Genomic DNA, 19910 nt, shown 5'->3' with positions numbered 1-19910 from the left:
GTGATAGTGTTCAATGTGTTACTTTACTAATTTTAACAAGTTTATTACTATAGGGCCATTTGGCTCCTTTAAAATTTATTTAAGGTAGGACTGGAATGCACTGTGCTAAATAGAATAAAAATGTGCAGTACGAGCTTGTGGGGTCTGTAGATTAAATCCGGTCTCACGCTGTTTCTCTTGGGTTCAGGGGCAACGTTTCCTACACCATGTCTTTCCTTACGTTACCTGAGAACTGATCATGCGCTGCGCTGAGCGAGCACTGTTGGCGGGAAGACCGAAGAAACTAGGCTTGTCGTCCTCCGGAAGCTTTTCAATGAGGGCTCGGTAGTCCTAGATGAGAACAAGTGAAAACCAGCTTTTCACGAAGGACTGAACTTACAAGCCCTGAGATCAGATACCGCGAAGTATTGAAGTATTATTCACACAGTTACATTTTCCAGGCTCCCTTTCAGTCTGGGTCACACCAACGTAGTCATCTTCAAAAATACTGTTATTACTACTTCTTCATCCCTAACTTATGTGATACTGTATTTTTAAAACTGAACTCTGCACATCCAAAGGGACCGTGCACTGATTAAATAAAACTACTTGAGTGGCTGTGGCTACCGCGAGTCAGATGCTATTGAACACGTTTCCAGGAAAGCCCTGTGATCATTCACCCTGCATCTGACCCACAACTGGAATATATTCATATTCCGACACCCCAGAAGCCAACATAGACGCAGTCTGGTAAGCAAGAAGTGCTCTGTAAACCACTTTACATAAAGCCATTTTGCAGTTAGTCCTCAGTCTGCTGGTGAAGTGTCATGAAATGCACTGATAGTCCCCTCATTTCATCTCCAAAATTACTGTAAGCCCTGCAAAGACTTCCTTTATCAAGCAAGCATCCGCACAGTTAGAGAGTCAAAACTCTAGATGGGAAACCTGAGTGTAGACCAAGAGGGAGAATTTACTCAGTTTGGCTCAAGGGTAAGAAATGTTTTTGTTTGTTTGTGGCCAGGAAGAACAAATTATTTTAAAGGGGACATTGTATGTATCTACACTGTTCTTACTGAACGAGGAGGAACGGCTGTTAAAAGAGACTCCATCATCTTTTCCCATCCTTGGCAGCTGCCTGTCAACTATTTCCGGGCAACAGTTGGACTCCAGGAAGCCCAGAGCCTGCAAACATGTCAAGTTTTGGAAAGATGCACCACTTTTTTTTTTGGAAACCTTTCCCATCCTGTAACTCAACCCTGCTTAACTGTCGAATCACAATACCTAGAGATGTAAGCAAGCATGTGCGTGCACAAGCATGCAGGTGCACGCCTGTCCGTGAGTATGTGGTGTAGGGCACACGCAGGTGTTCTCACCTGCCCGGAAGTCCTGGCTCCCCCTTCTGTGGAACTCTGTTAGAGACAAAGCTGAACACTGGTGCTCATAAGTCATCCTATGAATACAAGTTTGCTGTATTGACTCTCTTTGCTCATTTCAAGATGGTTGTGAACGTTTCTCACCTACACTGGCCAGACTGCTCTTCCCCTACAAGTGTACACCAATGTGTTTCTTAAACAACAGACAGCTGCCATTCCACACGGACTTATCCTCACTTGGATGCAAGAGAATATACACCAGACGATACGGTTCATCCGAAGTTCAGAACCAGGCAGAGCTAACGGAGGGCGTTAGAGGCCGAGACGACCCCTCTCCGTGGGGGATGCCGTAGCGACAAGGGATGGAGGAGGACGTGTGGGGAGTATCTGGATCCCAGCGCTGGTCACGCTCACGTGCTCAGTGTATAAGATTCACTGCCCAGGACATTCAGGATGTGCACTTTCTGTAGGACTTTTACTTTTCAGTTTAAACCTCAAGTAGAGGGGAGACCTGTCCATGCACTATGTGAAATGAAAGGCCCATGACTAGTCATGTGATGCCTCTATTTGCTGTGTGAGGCCCTCCCACTAGTAGGTCAGCCCCTCAGATGCCCACAGTGCCCGCACGGTCTGGAACAGGGCCACCAACAGGCACACGAATATTCAGTGGCACTTACTGAATACATGACTAAATGAGTGAAAGATACTGAAAAACAAAACAGATGGGATACTTAACAGGTAAAGCATTCCATAATATATTCAATATTGGTTTCAAAACTTTTATTTTTGACATTTATGCCACTGGAACAAAAGAATCTTGAAAAATACTCAGATGAGAGAAAAATGCTTCATCCTGAGAGAAGAACTATATAACTGAGTATGTATCTCTGTAATTCACGAAGAGAGAGATGATCTTAATGTTCTAGGACATTATTTGGACATTAAGCAAAGATAAGTCTGAGGCCACGTAAATTAGAATTGACATCTTCAGACCATATTTTGTGCTACTTTCTGGAAAAGAGGACTTCATCCTATGGGCTTTTATAGGATCACTCCGGTGAAAAGCTCCAGCTGGCTCAGATACAACAATGTCGCAACAACAACGATGCTATCACAGCCACCAAAAGCGTATCCCTCACACGGTTACATCTGCTTTCAATTTATAGACAGCAAGTGAAGACAGGTTTGTTTAAGAGTGCTGGGCCTCTCTCATGCTTCCCTGTGTCCACCGGGAGCTCATGTACCCTCCCTGGGCGGATCTTCACAGCAGCCTTAGAACTTCAACATTTCCCTGGACCACTCCCTCCGAGATTCCCTACATACTGCACCCTGGTACTGTTAATCAACTTCCCATAAGCATTCACAAGGGTGGAAAATAGCAGAATCAGGCCACACTGCAGCATAATAATCCATACCTGTGAATGAGAATTACTTGTGCATTTGAAAAGAAACAGGTATGTATTCAACAATTTTAAAAAAAGGATTCAGGTATTTGGTAATAGATTACAAATGATGAATTTTACCTACCAGAATGCTGCAGGATTTGGGGAGAGATATGGAATATGGAAAAACACTTTTCTTGTTCCTTTGGTTTAAAACATCAATTACTGAAGAATTAAAAAACTGTTTCAGGTATGACTGAAGAACTCGAAGGTCAAAATGGTTATCTATACGTCCGCCATAAATAGCATTTTCAAGTAAACCATGTAAAAATTCCCACTGCACATCCTTGGTACCTATAATTTTAAAACATACTTTAATTAGCTTTATTTTAAGACATTACAAATATTCTAAAAATATTCTACATTATTCTAAAATATTAACTAAATTCCTGGCTCCAGTTATATTTATAGGATATAACAATACACATTTAACCAAGTTAAATCATTCCTTAAAATGCTCATTAATATTATAATGTAAAGCTCATTAATAAATTCTTAATAAGAACTAATATTAATATAATCACAGAATGGCTAATGTATATTGAGATTATTTAATCAAGTAAAATTCCTCAAATGTCACTTAAGCCTCATAACATAGAAATATTAAAATTATCTAATTATACTGATGAAGAAATTGAGGAATAGGGAGGCTGAGGTGACCAAAATCGGAAAATCACACAATCCAAAAGATCTGACCCCAAAGCTGTACTCTTACTGATGACACAGCACCGCCTCCTTAGATAGAAATTCCTCAGAATATATCTAAACCTAGTTTTATACAATGACGAAAATCTCAGTTCATAAAAAAAAAATCTGAATAAGAAAACACTACAAAATCACTTCACGTTATAATTTTCTAAATGTCATGATTTCAACAGTCAACTGTCCATTTCCTATTCTAAGAGAGAAACGTAGTAGAAAACAACACAATGAGACTCTAGAGTCATTATTTCATTTTGCGACAAAAGCATTCTCTTATTCACAGTTCAGTGGTAATCTTAAAATATAAGAATTAAACCTCAGGTCTGCAGTAACCATAGGAAACACTTATATTTATGCTCGTGGCCCTCACTGCCAGCACCGCCAGTCTGGCTGCATCGGGTCACTGTAAACATCAGACCCACACAAGGATGGACGTCCACGTTATTTCGGGCCACGGCGCGCAGGTGATCGAGGTGGCCTCCCTTAGGACAGGGCACCGGCAGCACGGAAGACCGCCTGAAGTAACTTCCCACCTACATCTGGGGATCAACAGTGGGGAAACTTGGCCAGTACTCCACTGTCTAGTTCTGCCTTGACGTTTACTAAATAATGTATTAGTGATAGACACGCCATTCGCTCATAGGTAGGCCACCAGGGCACAGAGAAACATTAATGGATCTTCAACCTATAAAATACAACTAGCTATTAGGTAAAATATATCTTCTATAATTTTTAAGGTCTTATTTGTGTTACACCCACTGTTTTCAAGGTAAGTTTTAGTTTAAGATTTAAAAACCAGGGGTGCCTGGGTGGCTCAGTCTGTTAAGCATCCAGCTTCAGCTCAGGTCATGATCTCACGGTTCGTGGGTTTGAGCCCTGCGTTGGGCTCTGTGCTGACAGCTCAGGGCCTGGAGCCTGTTTCAGATTCTGTGTCTCCCTCTCTCTCTGACCATCCTCTGCTCACACGGTCTCTCTCTCTCTCTCAGAAATAAATAAAACATTAAAAATTGTTTTAAAAAAAGATTTAAAAACCAGAACTGAAATTATAGCAACAGCAATAATAGTCAACAATTACTGCTAACTTAATATAGTAAATGTACTAAATGTTAAATGCTTCATGTGGCTTTTCTCATTCAAACTTCTCAAAAATCAAACCAATGGACGTAGTGTCTGCTATTATCCTATTTTACAGATCGGCAAACTCAGGTATCAAGGTTACACATGTTCTAGGGGTCTTATGAGCTATGCAATTTCTATACTGGCTCTCCCCTATAATTAGAACTTTTTCTCTTTTTTGCACTTAATTCTGTATATGTGTAAGTCCCTAATTTTAACAAATTCCATAATCCCAAGATTATACACTTAGATTTTTGCCATGAGATTCACTATCACTTTAAAGTACTGGCCTCTTATTCACAAGAATTCAATTGTGTGATTTATGTAAAGTGAGGCTATTAATTAATTCCATCACAAGCATCAAACATAATGACAAATCATTCAAACTCCTTGCTTTGGTTTTTTCATCCTCAAAGGGCACTAATAATGATAATCTCATAGTAATATTATAAAAATAAAATGAAGTAGGGGCACCTGGGTGGCTCAGTCATTTAAGCATCCGACTTCGGCTCAGGTCATGATCTCACGGTTCGTGGGTTCAAGCCCCGCATCAGGCTCTGTGCTGACAGCTCGGAGCCTGGAGCCTGTTTCCGATTCTGTGTCTCCCTCTTTCTCTGACCCTCCCCTGCTCACGCTGTCTCTTTCTCTCAGAAATAAACAAAACATTAAAAAAAATTTTAATAAAGTTTAAAAACATTTTTAAAAAGTATGGAAAGAGCCCAAGTGTCCACTGACTGACGAATGGATAAAGAAGATGTAGTGTATGTATACAGTGGAATATAACTCACCCATCAAAAAGAATGAAATCATGACATTTGAAATGATGTGGGTGGAACTAGAGCATATTACGCTAAGCGAAATTAGTCAAAGACAAGTATCATATGACTTCACTCCTCTGTGGAATTTAAGAAACAAAACAGATGAACATATGGCAAGGGAGGGGGTGGACTAAAGAGAGGAGAGAGGGAAACGAAACCATTAGAGACTCTTAATGATGGAGAACAAACAGGGTTGATGGAGGAAGAAGAGTGGGGGATGGGCTCGATGGGGGATGGGCATTACAAGGGCACTTGTTGGGATGAGTACTGCGTGTTGTATGTAAGTGATGAATCACTGAATTCTATTCCTGAAACCAATGCTACACTGCATGTTAATTGTAATTTATTTATTTTTAAAGTTTATTTATTTATTTTGGAGAGAGAGACAGTGAGGGAATGAGAACGAGTGAATACAGTATGGGGAGGGGGAGGGCTGCAGAGAGAAAGGGAAAATCCAAAGCAAGCTCCACACGGTTCTCCACAGAGCCTGGCATGGGGCCTTATCACATGAATCGTGAGATCACAACCTGAACTGAAACCAAAAGTCAGACGCCTAACCGACTGAGCCACCCAGGTGTCCCTAACTAACAGGTATTTAAAATTGTGAGGGGAGCCTGGGTGGCTCAGTTGGTTAAGCGTCCGACTTCAGCTCAGGTCATGATCTCACAGATTGTGAGTTGGAGCCCTGTGTCAGATGTTGTGCTGACAGCTCAGAGCCTGGAGCCTGCTTTGGATTCTGGATCTCCCTCTCTCTTTCTGCCCCTCCTCCACTCACGCTCTGTCTCTTTCCCTCTTCCAATAAGAAACATTAAAAAATTTTAAAGAAAAACTTGAAAATACAAAAAAAAAGAAAAAAAGAAAAATTACTAAGTTTCGATGCAAGCTAAAACCTTAGTACAGACAGTATTAGTACTGAAAACAATCGCTCAAAAAGTCAGAACAGTGGTTACCCTTGACACGGACTGGGCACTGTGGGGTCATGTGTGTCAAGGAGTAGAGGAGGCGCTTCTAGAAGGTTGGTAACACTCTGCTGATCTGGGGTTAATGACAAAGATTCAATATATGACTATTTACTAAATGTTAGGTTTATATACACTTTCATGATGTATAATTCAAAAACCTGTTAAAAAAAGAAAAACCCACTTATAACATTATTTGGCATTCACTAATGTAAAGAAATGAATACCCCATCTACTCCTACATACATACTCAACACAGACGTCTCCAAATAATTACCAAAGGTAGAGGCAGGATTCATCATTCCCCCAGGACCCACAGGTCCACCGAGAGAAGGACTGTCATCACAGAACGACGCCCTGCATTGCACTGCGATTAAATGACCTGTAACTGCATGTAACCACACAGATGAATCTCTCAATACAATGTCAACCAAAGGAACCCAGGGGCTGAACAGTAGATGATGTACAATTCCACTTTTACAAAAACAGGCAAAACCGCTGTATACAGTAAGAGAGGCCTGGTGTTTACCACAGGAGCCGACGTAGCATGGGGTGGCGGGGGTGGGGGTGGCATGCAACAGTGGAATTGGAATTATTGGTGGTGGTGTTATTTCTTGATTAAGGCACTGTCTACATGAGTATGTTCATTTTCTGGAAATTTCACTGAGCTGTGATCTTAAAAGTACTTTTCGTACATGTATCATTTAAAACTTTTGTCTCATAAACATATAAATTAAAATGGGACTTGGCCACTTACTAGATGTCCATCCCTATCATTCTGCCAAAGGAAGCTACAGAATAATTTCTGGTGTCTGATGTTAATTTATTTCTGTGCAGGAAAGTCCTGCACAGACATTAAGGACATATAGTCAACGAGGTCGCGCTGACGTGGTGCAAGGACACAGCGGAACAAGGTGGTTGGGAATAATCTTCAAAATCACTTTGGATTTGGTGGTAACACAAGGCTTTTCTGAGGTGGATGTGAAGCTGAGAGGCGAATACGAGGGGTCCGGTAAGGGTCTGGGGCAGGGACATTTCAGAAGAGCACCTACAGAAGCCTTCGGGCAGGAACAGCCCGGCTTCCAGAGGAAAAGAAAGGATGAATGTGGCTGCAGGTTTTAAATGGGAACAACACACCTTATTTTACTCTTATAAACACTCTGTGTCTGTGTGGAGACTGTCTCAGAGAATGTTGAAACAAAAAGAAACCTGGGTAAGGAGCTCTTCTCGGACGCGCAAGCCCCGAGGGGGCTGAGTGAGTGAGCAGAATCATGATCTGGTCTGGACACGGGAGGGACAGAAACTGCCCAAACTCTGGATGTTTAGGGATGAGAAAAAGAACCCAGGTGACTCCAGGTTCTGAGCCTGAACGAATGCATGACTGGTGGTGTTGTTTACTCAAGTGGGGAGATTCAGGGAAGGGTGGCCTGGCGAGCCTGCGGGCCATTTTCAAGCCTGAGATCCCTATTGGATACTCTCTCCTCCAATCCACCCCTGTTCTACACTCTCGGGGCCCCTGGCATGGCCCTGCAGCCCTGCACGGTACACATCAGCGAGCAGGGGGCAGAGGGCTGGACGGCCCCACCGATCACGTCACACAGTCTTGTCTGACACAATCTATACCTGTACCGTGATCCTGAACTCCTACTTAATCACAAGTTTAGATCCTACAGATGTGTAGTACCGACGTGAGTGTAGCGTAGTCCCCGATTTAGCAGTTCCTGAGGTTTGAACAATTCTTTCCAAGCCTGAAACCTACGAAGGCCACAGAGTGAAGACAACGTCTCTCCAGTTTCTGGCCTCCTGGGAGCTACAGACCTATCAGAAAACTATGGCAGATAAAACTAATGACCATCACAGATAAAGAACTAGCCACTAACAGAAGGGTGGCAGCCAGGACACAAAACACAAAATGAAAAGCAAAAACAAGTTTCATGATAGGAAGTCATTCTTGAAGAAACCACACTACTTAAGTCAGACCTCAAAAAAATTTTCCCATTAATACTAGAGACGACAATTACCATTATTAGAACTTACCATCAAAGAGCCGGTCAATAATGCTGTACCCAGCCCGGAGATCAGATAAAGAAAACTCATAAAACTTGGTCCAACCCTATGAAAACAAATGTACAAATATTAAAAGACCTACAGTGTTCAAAGACACACACGTATGCATCACTGCACAACTACACATTGAGATAGTTTCTATAATTTTATCCTTCAGAACTATGGGTTTTTTCCATAAACATTAGAAAAGAAAGGTTACAAAAATGTTTAAAGGCCCAAAGGCATACAGCATTATTTTCTGTATATCTCACCCATGAAGCATTCATGTTGGAACTAAATTATCAACTTGGAGCTAACAGCTACGATGCTTATCTAAAAAGAACACTCACAGAGCTCTAGGTTTTATAAAAGTATGAAAAAAGTAAAAATAATTCTGATGGTACTTCCAATCACTTCAACTAATTAGTTTAGTGTAATACTACCTTTAATTTAGACTGTAATAGTATTTAGGAATATCAAAACAAATTTCATTCATTCACTAATCATTCAAAACAATAAGTACTAGACACATGCTGCATGTAAAGCACTGGGAATAAAAGAACGAACCCAAACATACCCCCTGCCCTCAGGTGGTTGTCAGTTAAATGTGGGGGGAGGGAGAAGTGGGGTGGACACAGTCCATCACGCAAACACGCCTCCAACTACAAGCTACAGCGGGCTGGATGGGAGGAGTCTGAGCTCACCCAGGAGGGGCGGCGAAGTCGCCCTGGTGAGGAGCGGGGAGTAGAACACACAGGAAGGAGTAAGCAGACGGACACTTAGGGCAATAAAACCAGAGAATTTGTGGAGAAGCAGAGAGGAGAAACTACTGGAAGTTACTGAGGGCCTGCTGCACACCACACTGTCTGGTGGGTAAGAATCTACCACTGAGCCAGAGACAAAACTCGTGCTCTGGAGAAGCTTGTGCTCTCACGCTCGCGTCCACAATAAAGGGGTTTTCAGTCATTTCTGAAACAAACTGGAACAAATACATAAAGAGTTGTACACAAAAACCTACGGCTTAGGGAACCGGCCTGAGCTAGATACATAAATTTAAGAGTCACTAGCATTTGGATAGATTATTTTAAATTATACATATTGTAAAACACACACACACACACACACACACACACACACACACACACACAAGATTTAAACCTCACTCGCTAAGATTCGGTACAGAGCAGAATCAAAGATCTGTAAGGGTTACATGCCCGTCAACAGTAACAAACTTCTGTGATATTTTAATTTTTCTTTCAACTTTTTATTTAAATTCTAGTTAGTTAACATAGAGTGCAGTATCGGCTTCAGAAGCAGAATTTGGTGATTCATCACTTACATACAACACCCCGTTCTCATCACACCAAGTGTTGTCCTGGATACGCATCACCCATCTAGCCCAGCCCCCATCCACCCTCCTCCATCAACCCTGTTTGTTCTCTGTCCTAAAGAGTCTCTTGTGAAAATAAACACTTAAAAAAGAATTTCTTCTGGTTTGTTCCTGAAGAAACATATATGTTTTTCTCTTCTCTTTTTCCCCACATATATGTTCATCTGATTTGCTTCTTAAATTCCACAAGTGAAATTATATATATTTTTCTTTATCTGACTTACTTCATTTAGCAACATATCTAGCTCCATTCATGTCATTGCAAATGACAAGATTTCATTCATTTTGATGGCTGAGTAATATTCCATTACTCTTTATATACATACACTTGTATACATACACTTCTTTATCCATTTATCAGTTGGTAGATATTTAGACTCATTCTATAATTTGGCTACTGTTGATAGTGCTGCTATAAACATTGGGATGCATCTATCCCTTGGAATTAGTATATCTGTATCATTTGTGTAAATACTTAGTAGTCGATTGTTGGATTATAGGGTAGTTCTATTTTTAACTTTTTGTGGAACCTCCATACTGTTCAGAGTGGCTGCACCAGTTTCCATTCCTGCCAGCAGTGCATCCTTGCCAACACCTGTTGTTGTTGCCTTGTTAACTTGAGTCAACTTGACAGGTGTGAGGTGGGATCTCATCACGGTTTTGATTTTTATTTCCCTGATGATGAATGATATTGAGCATCTTTCATGTATCTGTTGGACATCTGGATGTCTTCTTTGGAAAAAATGTCTATTCAGGTATTCTGCCCCTTTCTTAACTGGTATCTGGCCGTGTTGTATTTTGTGTGTTGAGGTTACTAAATTCTTTATAGATTTTGGATAACTCTTCATCATATATGTCATTTACAAATATCTTCTCCCATTCTGTAGGTTGCCTTTTAATTTTGTTGATTGTTTCCTTTGCTATGCAGAAGCTTTTAATTCTGATGGAGTACCAGTAGTTGATGTATGCTTTTGTTTCCCTGGTCTTCAACAACGTGTCTAATAAAAAGTTGCTGTGACCAAAGTCAAGAGGTTCCTGCCTGTGTTCTTCTCAAGGATTTTGATGGTTTCCTGTCTCACATTTAGGTCTTCCATCTATTTTGAATTTATTTTTTGTATATAGTGGAAAGAAGTGGTTCAGTTTTCCCAACACCAGTTCTTGAAATTGTCTTTTTTCCAGTGGATATTCTTTTCTGCTGTGTCAAAGATGGGTTGACCATACAGTTGTGGGTCCATTCTGGGTTTTCTATTCTGTTCCACTGATCTGTGTGTCTGTTTTTATGCTATTACCATATAGTCCTGATAACTAGAGCTTTATAATGTATTTTGAAATCCAGAATTGTGATACCTCTGGTTTGTTTTTCTTTTTCAGAAATGCTTTGGCTATTCAAGGTCTTTTGTGGTTCCATACAAATTTTACGTTTGTTCTAGCTCTGTGAACAATGCTGGGGGCATTCTGACGGAGAATGCATTAAATGTGTAGATTGCTTTAAGTGGTATAGACATTTTAATGATGTTTGTTCTTTCAGTCCATGAGCGTGGAATGTTTTTCCATTGCTTTGTGTCCTCTTCAGTTTCTTTCATAATCTTTCTATATTTTTCAGAGTACAGACCTTTTACCTTTTTGGTTAAGTTTATTCCTAGATACTAATTGCTTTTCACATGGTTGCAAATGGGATTGATTTCTTCATTTCTTTTTGTTCCTTCATTATTGGGGTATAGAATTGCAACAGATTTCTGTGCGTTGATTTTACGTCCTGTGACTTTGCTTAACTCGTGTTATTAGTCCTAGTAATTTTTTGGTGGAATCTTTCAGGTTTTCCACAGAGTATCATGCTGTCTGCAGATAGTGGAAGTCTGACTTCCTTGCCAACTTGGATGCCTTTTATTTCTTTCTGCTGTCTGACTGCTAAGTCTAAGACTTTCAGTGCTGTGTTAAATACTGATGGTGAGAGGTGACAGCCTTGTCTTGTTGCTGCCTGCAGGAACAGGTTCTCCCCTGGAGGACAGTATTAGCTATATATGCTTATGTTCCATCTATCCCTACTATGTTGAAGGTTTTTATCAAGAATGGATGCTGTAATCTGTCAGATGTTTTTTCTGCATCTATTGGCAAGAATATATGGTTTGTATGCTTTCTTTTATTAATGTGGTGTATCATATTCATTTATTTGTGAATACTGACCCAGGTCCGTAGCCCAGGGATAAATCCCACTTGATCATGGTGAATGACTCTTTTAATCTACTGTTGAATTTGATTGCCAGTATCTTGTTGGAAATTTTTGCATCCATGTTCATCAGGGATATTGGCCTATAATTCTCTTTTTTAGTGTGGTCTTTCTTTTTGGAATCAAGGTAATGCTGGCCTCATAGAATGAGTTTGGAAGTTTTTCTTCCATTTCTATTTTTTTTGAAAGGTTTAAGAATAGTTATGAACTTTTCTTTAATTATCTGGTAGAATTCCCCTGGGAAGCCATCTTGCCCTACACTCTTGTTTTTTGGAAGATTTTTTTATTACTGTTTCAATTTCTTTGCTGTTTATGGGTCTGTTCAAATTTTCTATTTCTTCCTGTTTCAGTTTTGGCAGTTTGGATGTTCCTAGAAATTTATCCATTTCTTCCAGGTTCCCCAGTTTGTTGACATATTTCTCATAATATTCTCTTATAATGGTTTATACTTCTGTGGTGTTGGTTGTGATCTCTCGCCTTTCCTTCATGATTTTATTTATATGGGTCCTTTCTCTTCTCTTTTTATTAAGTCTGGCTAGGAGTTTATCAGTTTTATTAATTCTTTTGAAAAATTACCTCTTAGTTTCATTAATTTGTTCTACTGGGTTTTTTGTTCCTGTATCATTTATTTCTGCTCTAGTCTTTATTATTTACCTTCTTACCTTGGCTTTAGGCTTCACCTGCTGCTCCTTTTCTAATTCCTTTAAGTGCTAGGGTTAGGTGTAAGGCTGTACTGCAATATACTTCCCTCTCAGGAATGCCTTTGCTGCATCCCAAAGGTTTTGAATGGTCATGTTTTCATTTTCACTTATTTCGGTGCATTTTTTTTTTTTATTCCTAGTTAACCCATTCTTTCTTTGGTAGAATGTTCTTTTTTTTTTTTTTAATTTTTTTTTAATGTTTTATTTATTTCTAGGAGAGAGAGACAGCGTGAGCAGGGGAGGGTCAGAGAGAGAGGGAGTCACAGACTGAAACAGGCTCCAGGCTCCGAGCTGGCAGTCAGCACAGGGCCCGACGCGGGGCTCGAACCCACGAACCGCGAGATCATGACCTAAGCGAAAGTCGGACGCTTAACCGACTAAGCCACCCAGGCGCCCCTTTGGTAGAATGTTCTTAAACTTCATGTATTTGAGGGCTTTCCAAATTTTTTCTTGTAGTTGATTTCAAGTTTCATAGTGTTGTGATCTGAAAATACGCATAGTATGATCTCAATCTTTCGCACCTGCTGGGCTGATTTGTGACCAAGCATGTGATCTATTTTGGCAAATGTCCCATGGGCATTTGAGAAAAACATGTATTGTTTTAGTGTGAAATATTCTGAATGTATCTTTTAAGTCCATCTGGTCCAGTGTGTCCTTCAAAGTCATTGTTTCCTTATTGATTTTCTGCTTTGATGATCTGTCCCTTGCTCTAAGCTGGGTGTTAAAATCCCCTACGATTATTGTATTACTGTCAGTGAGTTTATGTTTGTTATTAATTGATATTTGGGTGTTCCAAGATAGGGGCATAAGTCTTTAGTTCCAAGTTAAGGGCATAAGTCTTTATAATTTTCAGATCTTCTTGATGTATCTAGCTGAGTTTGAGGGACATGTCCAGGGTCCCCTTACTACTCCACCATTTACTCCTCCCCATTTCCTGTAATATTTTAAATACATATTCTACCTATTCAAAATAAAGTACTGATAATATTTGTGAATTTTTACTTAATTTTTTTTAATACTTGAAACTTAATATTTATAACACTCTCAATTCTAAGGCCTCAACTCTCAGGATTACCTGACACAGCAAATTCCTACTGAGGTTCTAATTCTAAAATGGTAAGAACTATACTCTGAGTGGCATAGTTACTGATATAGCGGTATATGATTAAGGATTTTAAAAGTATGGCATAAAAAATCTGAAAGGTAATTTTTGATTTTCATATATTTTCTAACAGAAATAATGTAAATTTTGGAAAGGCTCTCTAAACAGACAGCCCATCATCAAATCTCACTTAGCCCATGTGGAGATCCAGGCATGGTGTTAAGTGGTCTTATAAACATGAATGAGATAAAGCCTGTTATCGAGGTACCCACAGTCTAGGAATAACAGGGTATTGACGAATAATAAGTGTCAAACAAAAAGACCTTACTCTAAGTGCAGTATTAGAAGGACAGTATACATGCGTACAAGAGAGGAATTCTTTTTTTTTTTTTACATATTAAAATTCTCAATCCATTTTCATTACATATTGTCTTTTTTTTTAAATAGTTTATTGTCAGGTTGGTTTCCATATAACACCCAGTGCTCATCCCCACAAGTGCCCTCCTTCCATGCCAATCTCTCCCCTTCCCCTCCCCCACCCTCATCATCCCTCAGTTTGTTCTCTGCATTCAAGAGTCTCTAATGGTTTGCCTGAGAGGAAGTTAATTCTGTGACCAAATATAGCACTGCAATGAAAAATAGCAAAACACCTTTCACTAACAATGAGGAATGAAAACTAAGCTAAATTTGTGGTGGATCTTTATTTCTAGAAGTTGATGATTAAAGCAAAATGAGGAAAAGTAGTAAAATAGTTTATGAAGTGCATATCCATATAATATAGTCTCTAACAATTTTAATGGTATTTTATGTTCTGACTGGGTTTGCCTCCCAATTTCTTCATTTTAAAGAGAGCAAATCCAATGCATTAAAAAAAGTGACACTTTCAAATATTTTTGTGGGTGTGAAAGTAAATTGCTCTAAAAAAGACCATTTGGCAGTATGTACAAATTCTTTAAAATACACTATCTGAGTTTCCTGGGTGGCTCAGTCAGTTGAGCATCGAACTCTCAATTCTGGCTCCAGTCATGACTCCAGGGTTGCGGGACTGAGCCCCATGTTGGGCTCCGCACTGAGTGTGACACTTGCTTGAGATTCTCTTTCTCCAGCTGCCCCTCTATTTCATGCTTATGTGTGCTCACTCTCTCAATAAACTAAAATAAAATAAATGTATTCTTTTGACCCAAACTTTCCAAATTTAGAAATTGCCACCTTGAATAAACATTAAATGAGGCAAATATAAGGATATCCATTGCAATGCTTTTTATAATAGCAAAGACTGAAAAGAATATGTATGCCCAAGCAACTGCTTATAAGTACATTGATAGTATGAATACAAATACTATTTTTAAATTAGGCATTAAATGGTTACTAACCTTTCATTGTGTTTTTAATTTGAGAGAGAGAGAGAGAAGGAGAGAAAGCAGAGAAATAGGGAGAGAGAATCCTAAACAGGCTCCATGCTCAGTACCAAGCCCGACATACGGCTCAATATACAACCCTGGGATGATGACCTGAGCCAAAATCAAGAATCAGATGCTCCACTGCTTGAGCCACCCAGGTGCCCCAATTGGTTACTAATTTTTAAAAATCTCTATAATGTTTTGGTTAATAAAACAAAATACAAAGCTGTGTTTGTAATGTGCTATTTAAATTAAAAAGAATGTATGTTGTCCTGAGAAGAGAAACTGGTGTCAGGGAGACAGAAAGGGAGCAGACTACATTTTAGGTGGAAATCTTCCTGAAGCTTTTTAAATTTTTTAAAAATGTTTTATTTATTTCTGAGAGAGAGAGAGACAGTGTGAGCAGGGGTGGGTCAAGAGAGAGGAAGACACAGAATCTGAAGCAGGCTTCAGGCTCGGAGCTGTCAGCACAGAGCCCGACACGGGGCTCAAACCCACCAACTGTGAGATCATGACCTGAGCCGAAGCCGGAAGCTTAACTGACTGAGCCAGGCGCCCCAATGTAGCTTTTTAATTTATATTATGCACATGTATTACTTAATAAAAAAATCCAAATTCATTTAAAAATCGATTCTTTTTTTTAGTGGGTTCTTTCACTATCACTGTTGTTCATGAACACCTCAGGATGAACTGCTATTGGGGCGGAGTCTCAGAGGAAGGTGGGCCTGACCACTTCCAAGCTCTACAGGCTGAGGGGTGAGTCCTCCAGCAAGTTAACTGCCATCAAGACCCGCTGGTCTTCTCTGTAAATGGAGAAGAATAAGCACCCCCTCCTTTAAGGGCCGTTCGCAGACGGTATGAAACAACACCACTGTTTTAGTTACTACTTCATCGGTGAGACATGACTTTATTGGCGGGCCACATGCAAGGCACTTGCAAACATACGTTATTCCATCTAATCCTTGCAAGAAAGGTAAGCACGGTGAGTTTCCATTTATACAGCTGAGGAAGCTGGGGCTTACTGGAATTCAGTGACTTTCCCCTGGTCACACTGCTAGGAAATTCTAGGTCAGGACTCAAACCCAAGTGTGTGACTCCAGAACCCAGGACCCAATTCTGACATGAAACAGACAGGCTCAAACAAGGACAGGCTGAGGAGCACACAGAAGTAGACCACAATAAAAAAAAAATAAAAAAATAAAAAAGATGGGAGAAATGAAACCTGGAAGTGATGTAATCTACGGCTTAGGCATTTGTCAAGAACAGAACACGTGTACCAGCAAGGACGGTCACGGCAGCAGGACCGCGTGGTCTACTGGTCATGAGAACAGTACCAGCCAAAACCTATGGTGGCAAAGAGCTGGATGAATGAGAGGGCCGTGAAGAAGCCCACTGAGGCTGGGTTGCAGAGACCAAGTGGGAAGAGGGGTCTGGGACGAGGCTGAGACAAAGGCAAATCTTTCCTTCGGGACCAGAAAGATGCATATTTTTTCACAAGTACAATAGTCATTTGATGGGTTGTAAGCTAAATAGTGATATAATCGAACTGCCATATTAGAAAAATGATTTGGCAATGAGAAACAATGAAATCTGGCCATGTGTAGCAACATGGATGGACCTTGAGGGTGTTATGCTGAGCGAAATAAGTCAGGCAGAGAAGGACAAATACCATATGTTTGCACGTATAGGAGGATTAGGAGGAACTTGACGGAGGAACAAGGGGGAGAAGAAGGGCGGAAATGGTGGGGGAAAGGGAGAGAGGCAAACCATGAGAGACTCTTGAATGCTGACAAAAACTGAGGACTGATGGATGTGGGGGGGGGGGATGGGCATGGAGGAGGGCACTTTGGGGATGAGCACTGAGTGTTATGTAGAAACTAATTTGACAATAAACTATTTGTTAAAAAAAAAAATAAGGAGCAAAAAAAAAAAAAAGAAAAATGATTTGGCTGCTAAATGGAAAAAGCAAAAAAAAAAAAAAATACGAAGTGATTTCAGAAAGTAGTACAGGTAAGAGCTGAGGTGCTCAGAAAAACAGTGAAGAGAAATGCACAGATGTGAATTGTATTTTGTAAGTAAAATCCGCAGGACTTGGGAATGAACTTGGTAGGCAGGCTAAGAAAGAAAGCATATCAGGAACAACTCCTAGACTTCCAGCTCAAGGAAATAAATGGGAAATAAATGCAGAAATCAGTTTTTGACTCTGAGATGTCTGTGATGTATCGACCACAAAAATGATACCTAACAATCACAGAGGGCTTGTGATGGTCCATGCATTGTTGTGAACAATGTCATTCAAGGAAGTGCACTATGTATACGGTCCAGAAGACGAATGGCAAAGACAGAATTAGACATATAAAGTCATAAACCATGAACCAAATTTTTCAGTAATCCTACCCACTGACATTCAATTGTAGAACACTCTAATATAAAACTACGCACAGGAAGTCCAAGACGTGTCCTCACCCACCTGGGGAATGTAATTTCTCCTTTCCTGACAGGCAGCGTGAAACCACGCAAGACTGAAGAGAGCGTGAGCTCGATGCACATTGTCCTTTTTGCTGATTTGTTCAGGAGTCCAAGATTCGTAAGTACGCATTAAATTCTTCTTCAAACCTGGAGGTGACTGAAGACAAAAAATTGACACCTTATTGTCTCAAATCTTACAGATAAATGTAATATTTAACATATTTAAGAACATATTTTAATAAAGAAAAGTTTTCACCCTTACCTATATGATTTGACTTACCACTATGTTACTTCAAAAAGTACGTATCTAAAATTAATTTTAAGCTCCTTATACTAAAGAGTTTAAACTTATATCAGGAATAAATTCAATAATTCCCAAATTAAAAAAACTATAAAACCAACAATATTCAAAGCAATCAAATAAATTTTATATGATTGCTGAGGTATTTTACTGAAACTAAATCACTCTTTATACAATGAGGGCAACACTTACTTGAGGGGTGGTATCCCCTGAGAGGAACATGCCCCTGTCTCCAGAGGCTGATCCTCTGGCCTTCCCCATACTGTTTACATACAATGTCAACTACCAATCCCTGCACATTAGTCCACTAGAGGTGAAGTGCGGATGAGCAGATACCACAAGGCTCATAAACACAAATTCAAAACAACAAACTCTAAGTGTATACTGGACTAAAACTCAGTCAAAAAACACAAAAGCCAAAACTGGTTTATAATGTGGAATTATCTAAATGAAAAAGACAAATTTTGAATTCTTTTTGGGAAAGTATAAAATTAACTCACTTCTTGTGTGTTAAAAAAAATGGATTTTTTTAATCAAACACATTTGTCTATTAATCACTGGCTTCCTTCAGAATTCTATTAATGTTAAAAAAATTAATGTGCACTTATGGGCTGAATTTATTTTTATTAGATTTTTAAATAGTTTATTGTCATGTTGGTTTCCATACAACACCTAGTGCTCATCTCCACAAGTGCCCTCCTCCATGCCCATCCCCCCTGATCCCCTCTACCCCATACCCATTAGTCCTCAGATGTTCTCAACATTCAAGAGTCTCTCATGGTTTGCCTCCCTCCCTCTCCCCCACTATTTCCCCCCTTCTTCTCCCCCACGGTCCTCCGTTAAGTTCCTCCTAATCCTCCTATACGTGCAAACATATGGTAGCGTCCTCTGCCCGTTGAAGGACACTAAGGCTCTGTCCATGATTTGGCTATTGTTGAGAGTGCTGCTATGAACATTGGGGTCCATGTGCTCCTATGCATCAGCACTTCTGTATCCCTTGGGTAAATTCCTAGCAGTGCGATTGCTGGGTCATAAGTGAGTTCTATTGTTAATTTTTTGAGGAACCTCCACACTGTTTTCCAGAGGGGCTGTACCAGTTCACATTCCCACCAGCAGTGTAGGAGGGTGTCTGTTTCTCCACATCCTCGCCAGCATCTAGAGTCCTCTGATCTGCTCATTTTAGCCACTCTGACTGGCGTGAGGTGGTATCTCAGTGTGGTTTTGATCTGTATTTCCCTGATGAGGAGGGATGCTGAGCATCGTTTCATGTGTCTGTTGGCCATCGGGATGTCCTCTTTGGAGAAGTGTCTGTTCATATCTTCTGCCCATTTCTTCACTGGATTGTTTGTTTTTCGGGTGTGGAGTTTGGTGAGTTCCTTATAGATTTTGGATATTAACCCTTTATGCACACTTTCAGATCAGAATGCTATGAAACTCGAAATCAAACACAGGAAGAAGTCTGGAAAATCCCCAAAAATATGGAGGCTAAAGAACACCCTACTAAAGAATGAATGGGCCAATCAGGCAATTAGAGAAGAAATTTAAAAATACATGGAAACAAACGAAAATAAGAACACAACAATCCTAACTCTATGGGATGTGGTGAAAGCAGTCCTAAGAGGAAAGTACATTGCACTCCAGGCCTATTTCAAGAAATTAGAAAAAGCACAAGTGCAAAATCTAACAGCTCGTCTAAAGCAACTAGAGGGAGAGCAACAAGAGCACCCCAAACCCAGCAGAAGAAGAGAAATAATAAAAATCAGGGCAGAAATAAAATCAGGGCAGAAATAAAATCAGGGCAGAAATAAAATCAGGGCAGAAATAAAATAAATCAGGGCAGTATAGAAATCAAAGAAACAGCTGAACAGATCAATGACACCAAGAG

At 40.0% G+C, this 19910-nt stretch overlaps 1 protein-coding gene across 2 annotated transcripts in view; it reads right to left on the bottom strand.

Moving 5' to 3' along the window:
- The window catches only part of DYNC2H1 (dynein cytoplasmic 2 heavy chain 1), a 324085-nt gene that overhangs the window by 96366 nt on the left and 207809 nt on the right, over window positions 1-19910 (bottom strand). For both annotated transcript variants that reach the window (XM_039221130.1, XM_039221131.1), the window contains 3 exons: window positions 8427-8502; window positions 2880-3088; window positions 226-330 (listed from right to left, as the gene is read on the bottom strand). In XM_039221130.1, the coding sequence (XP_039077061.1) occupies window positions 226-330; window positions 2880-3088; window positions 8427-8502 (390 nt within the window). The remainder of the gene's footprint in view (window positions 1-225; window positions 331-2879; window positions 3089-8426; window positions 8503-19910) is intronic.

Source organism: Hyaena hyaena, unplaced genomic scaffold, assembly GCF_003009895.1.
Source record: "Hyaena hyaena isolate Hyena2069 unplaced genomic scaffold, ASM300989v1 scaffold_947, whole genome shotgun sequence".
Taxonomy (NCBI): domain Eukaryota; kingdom Metazoa; phylum Chordata; class Mammalia; order Carnivora; family Hyaenidae; genus Hyaena; species Hyaena hyaena.
This window is presented reverse-complemented; position numbering and strand designations above follow the sequence as displayed.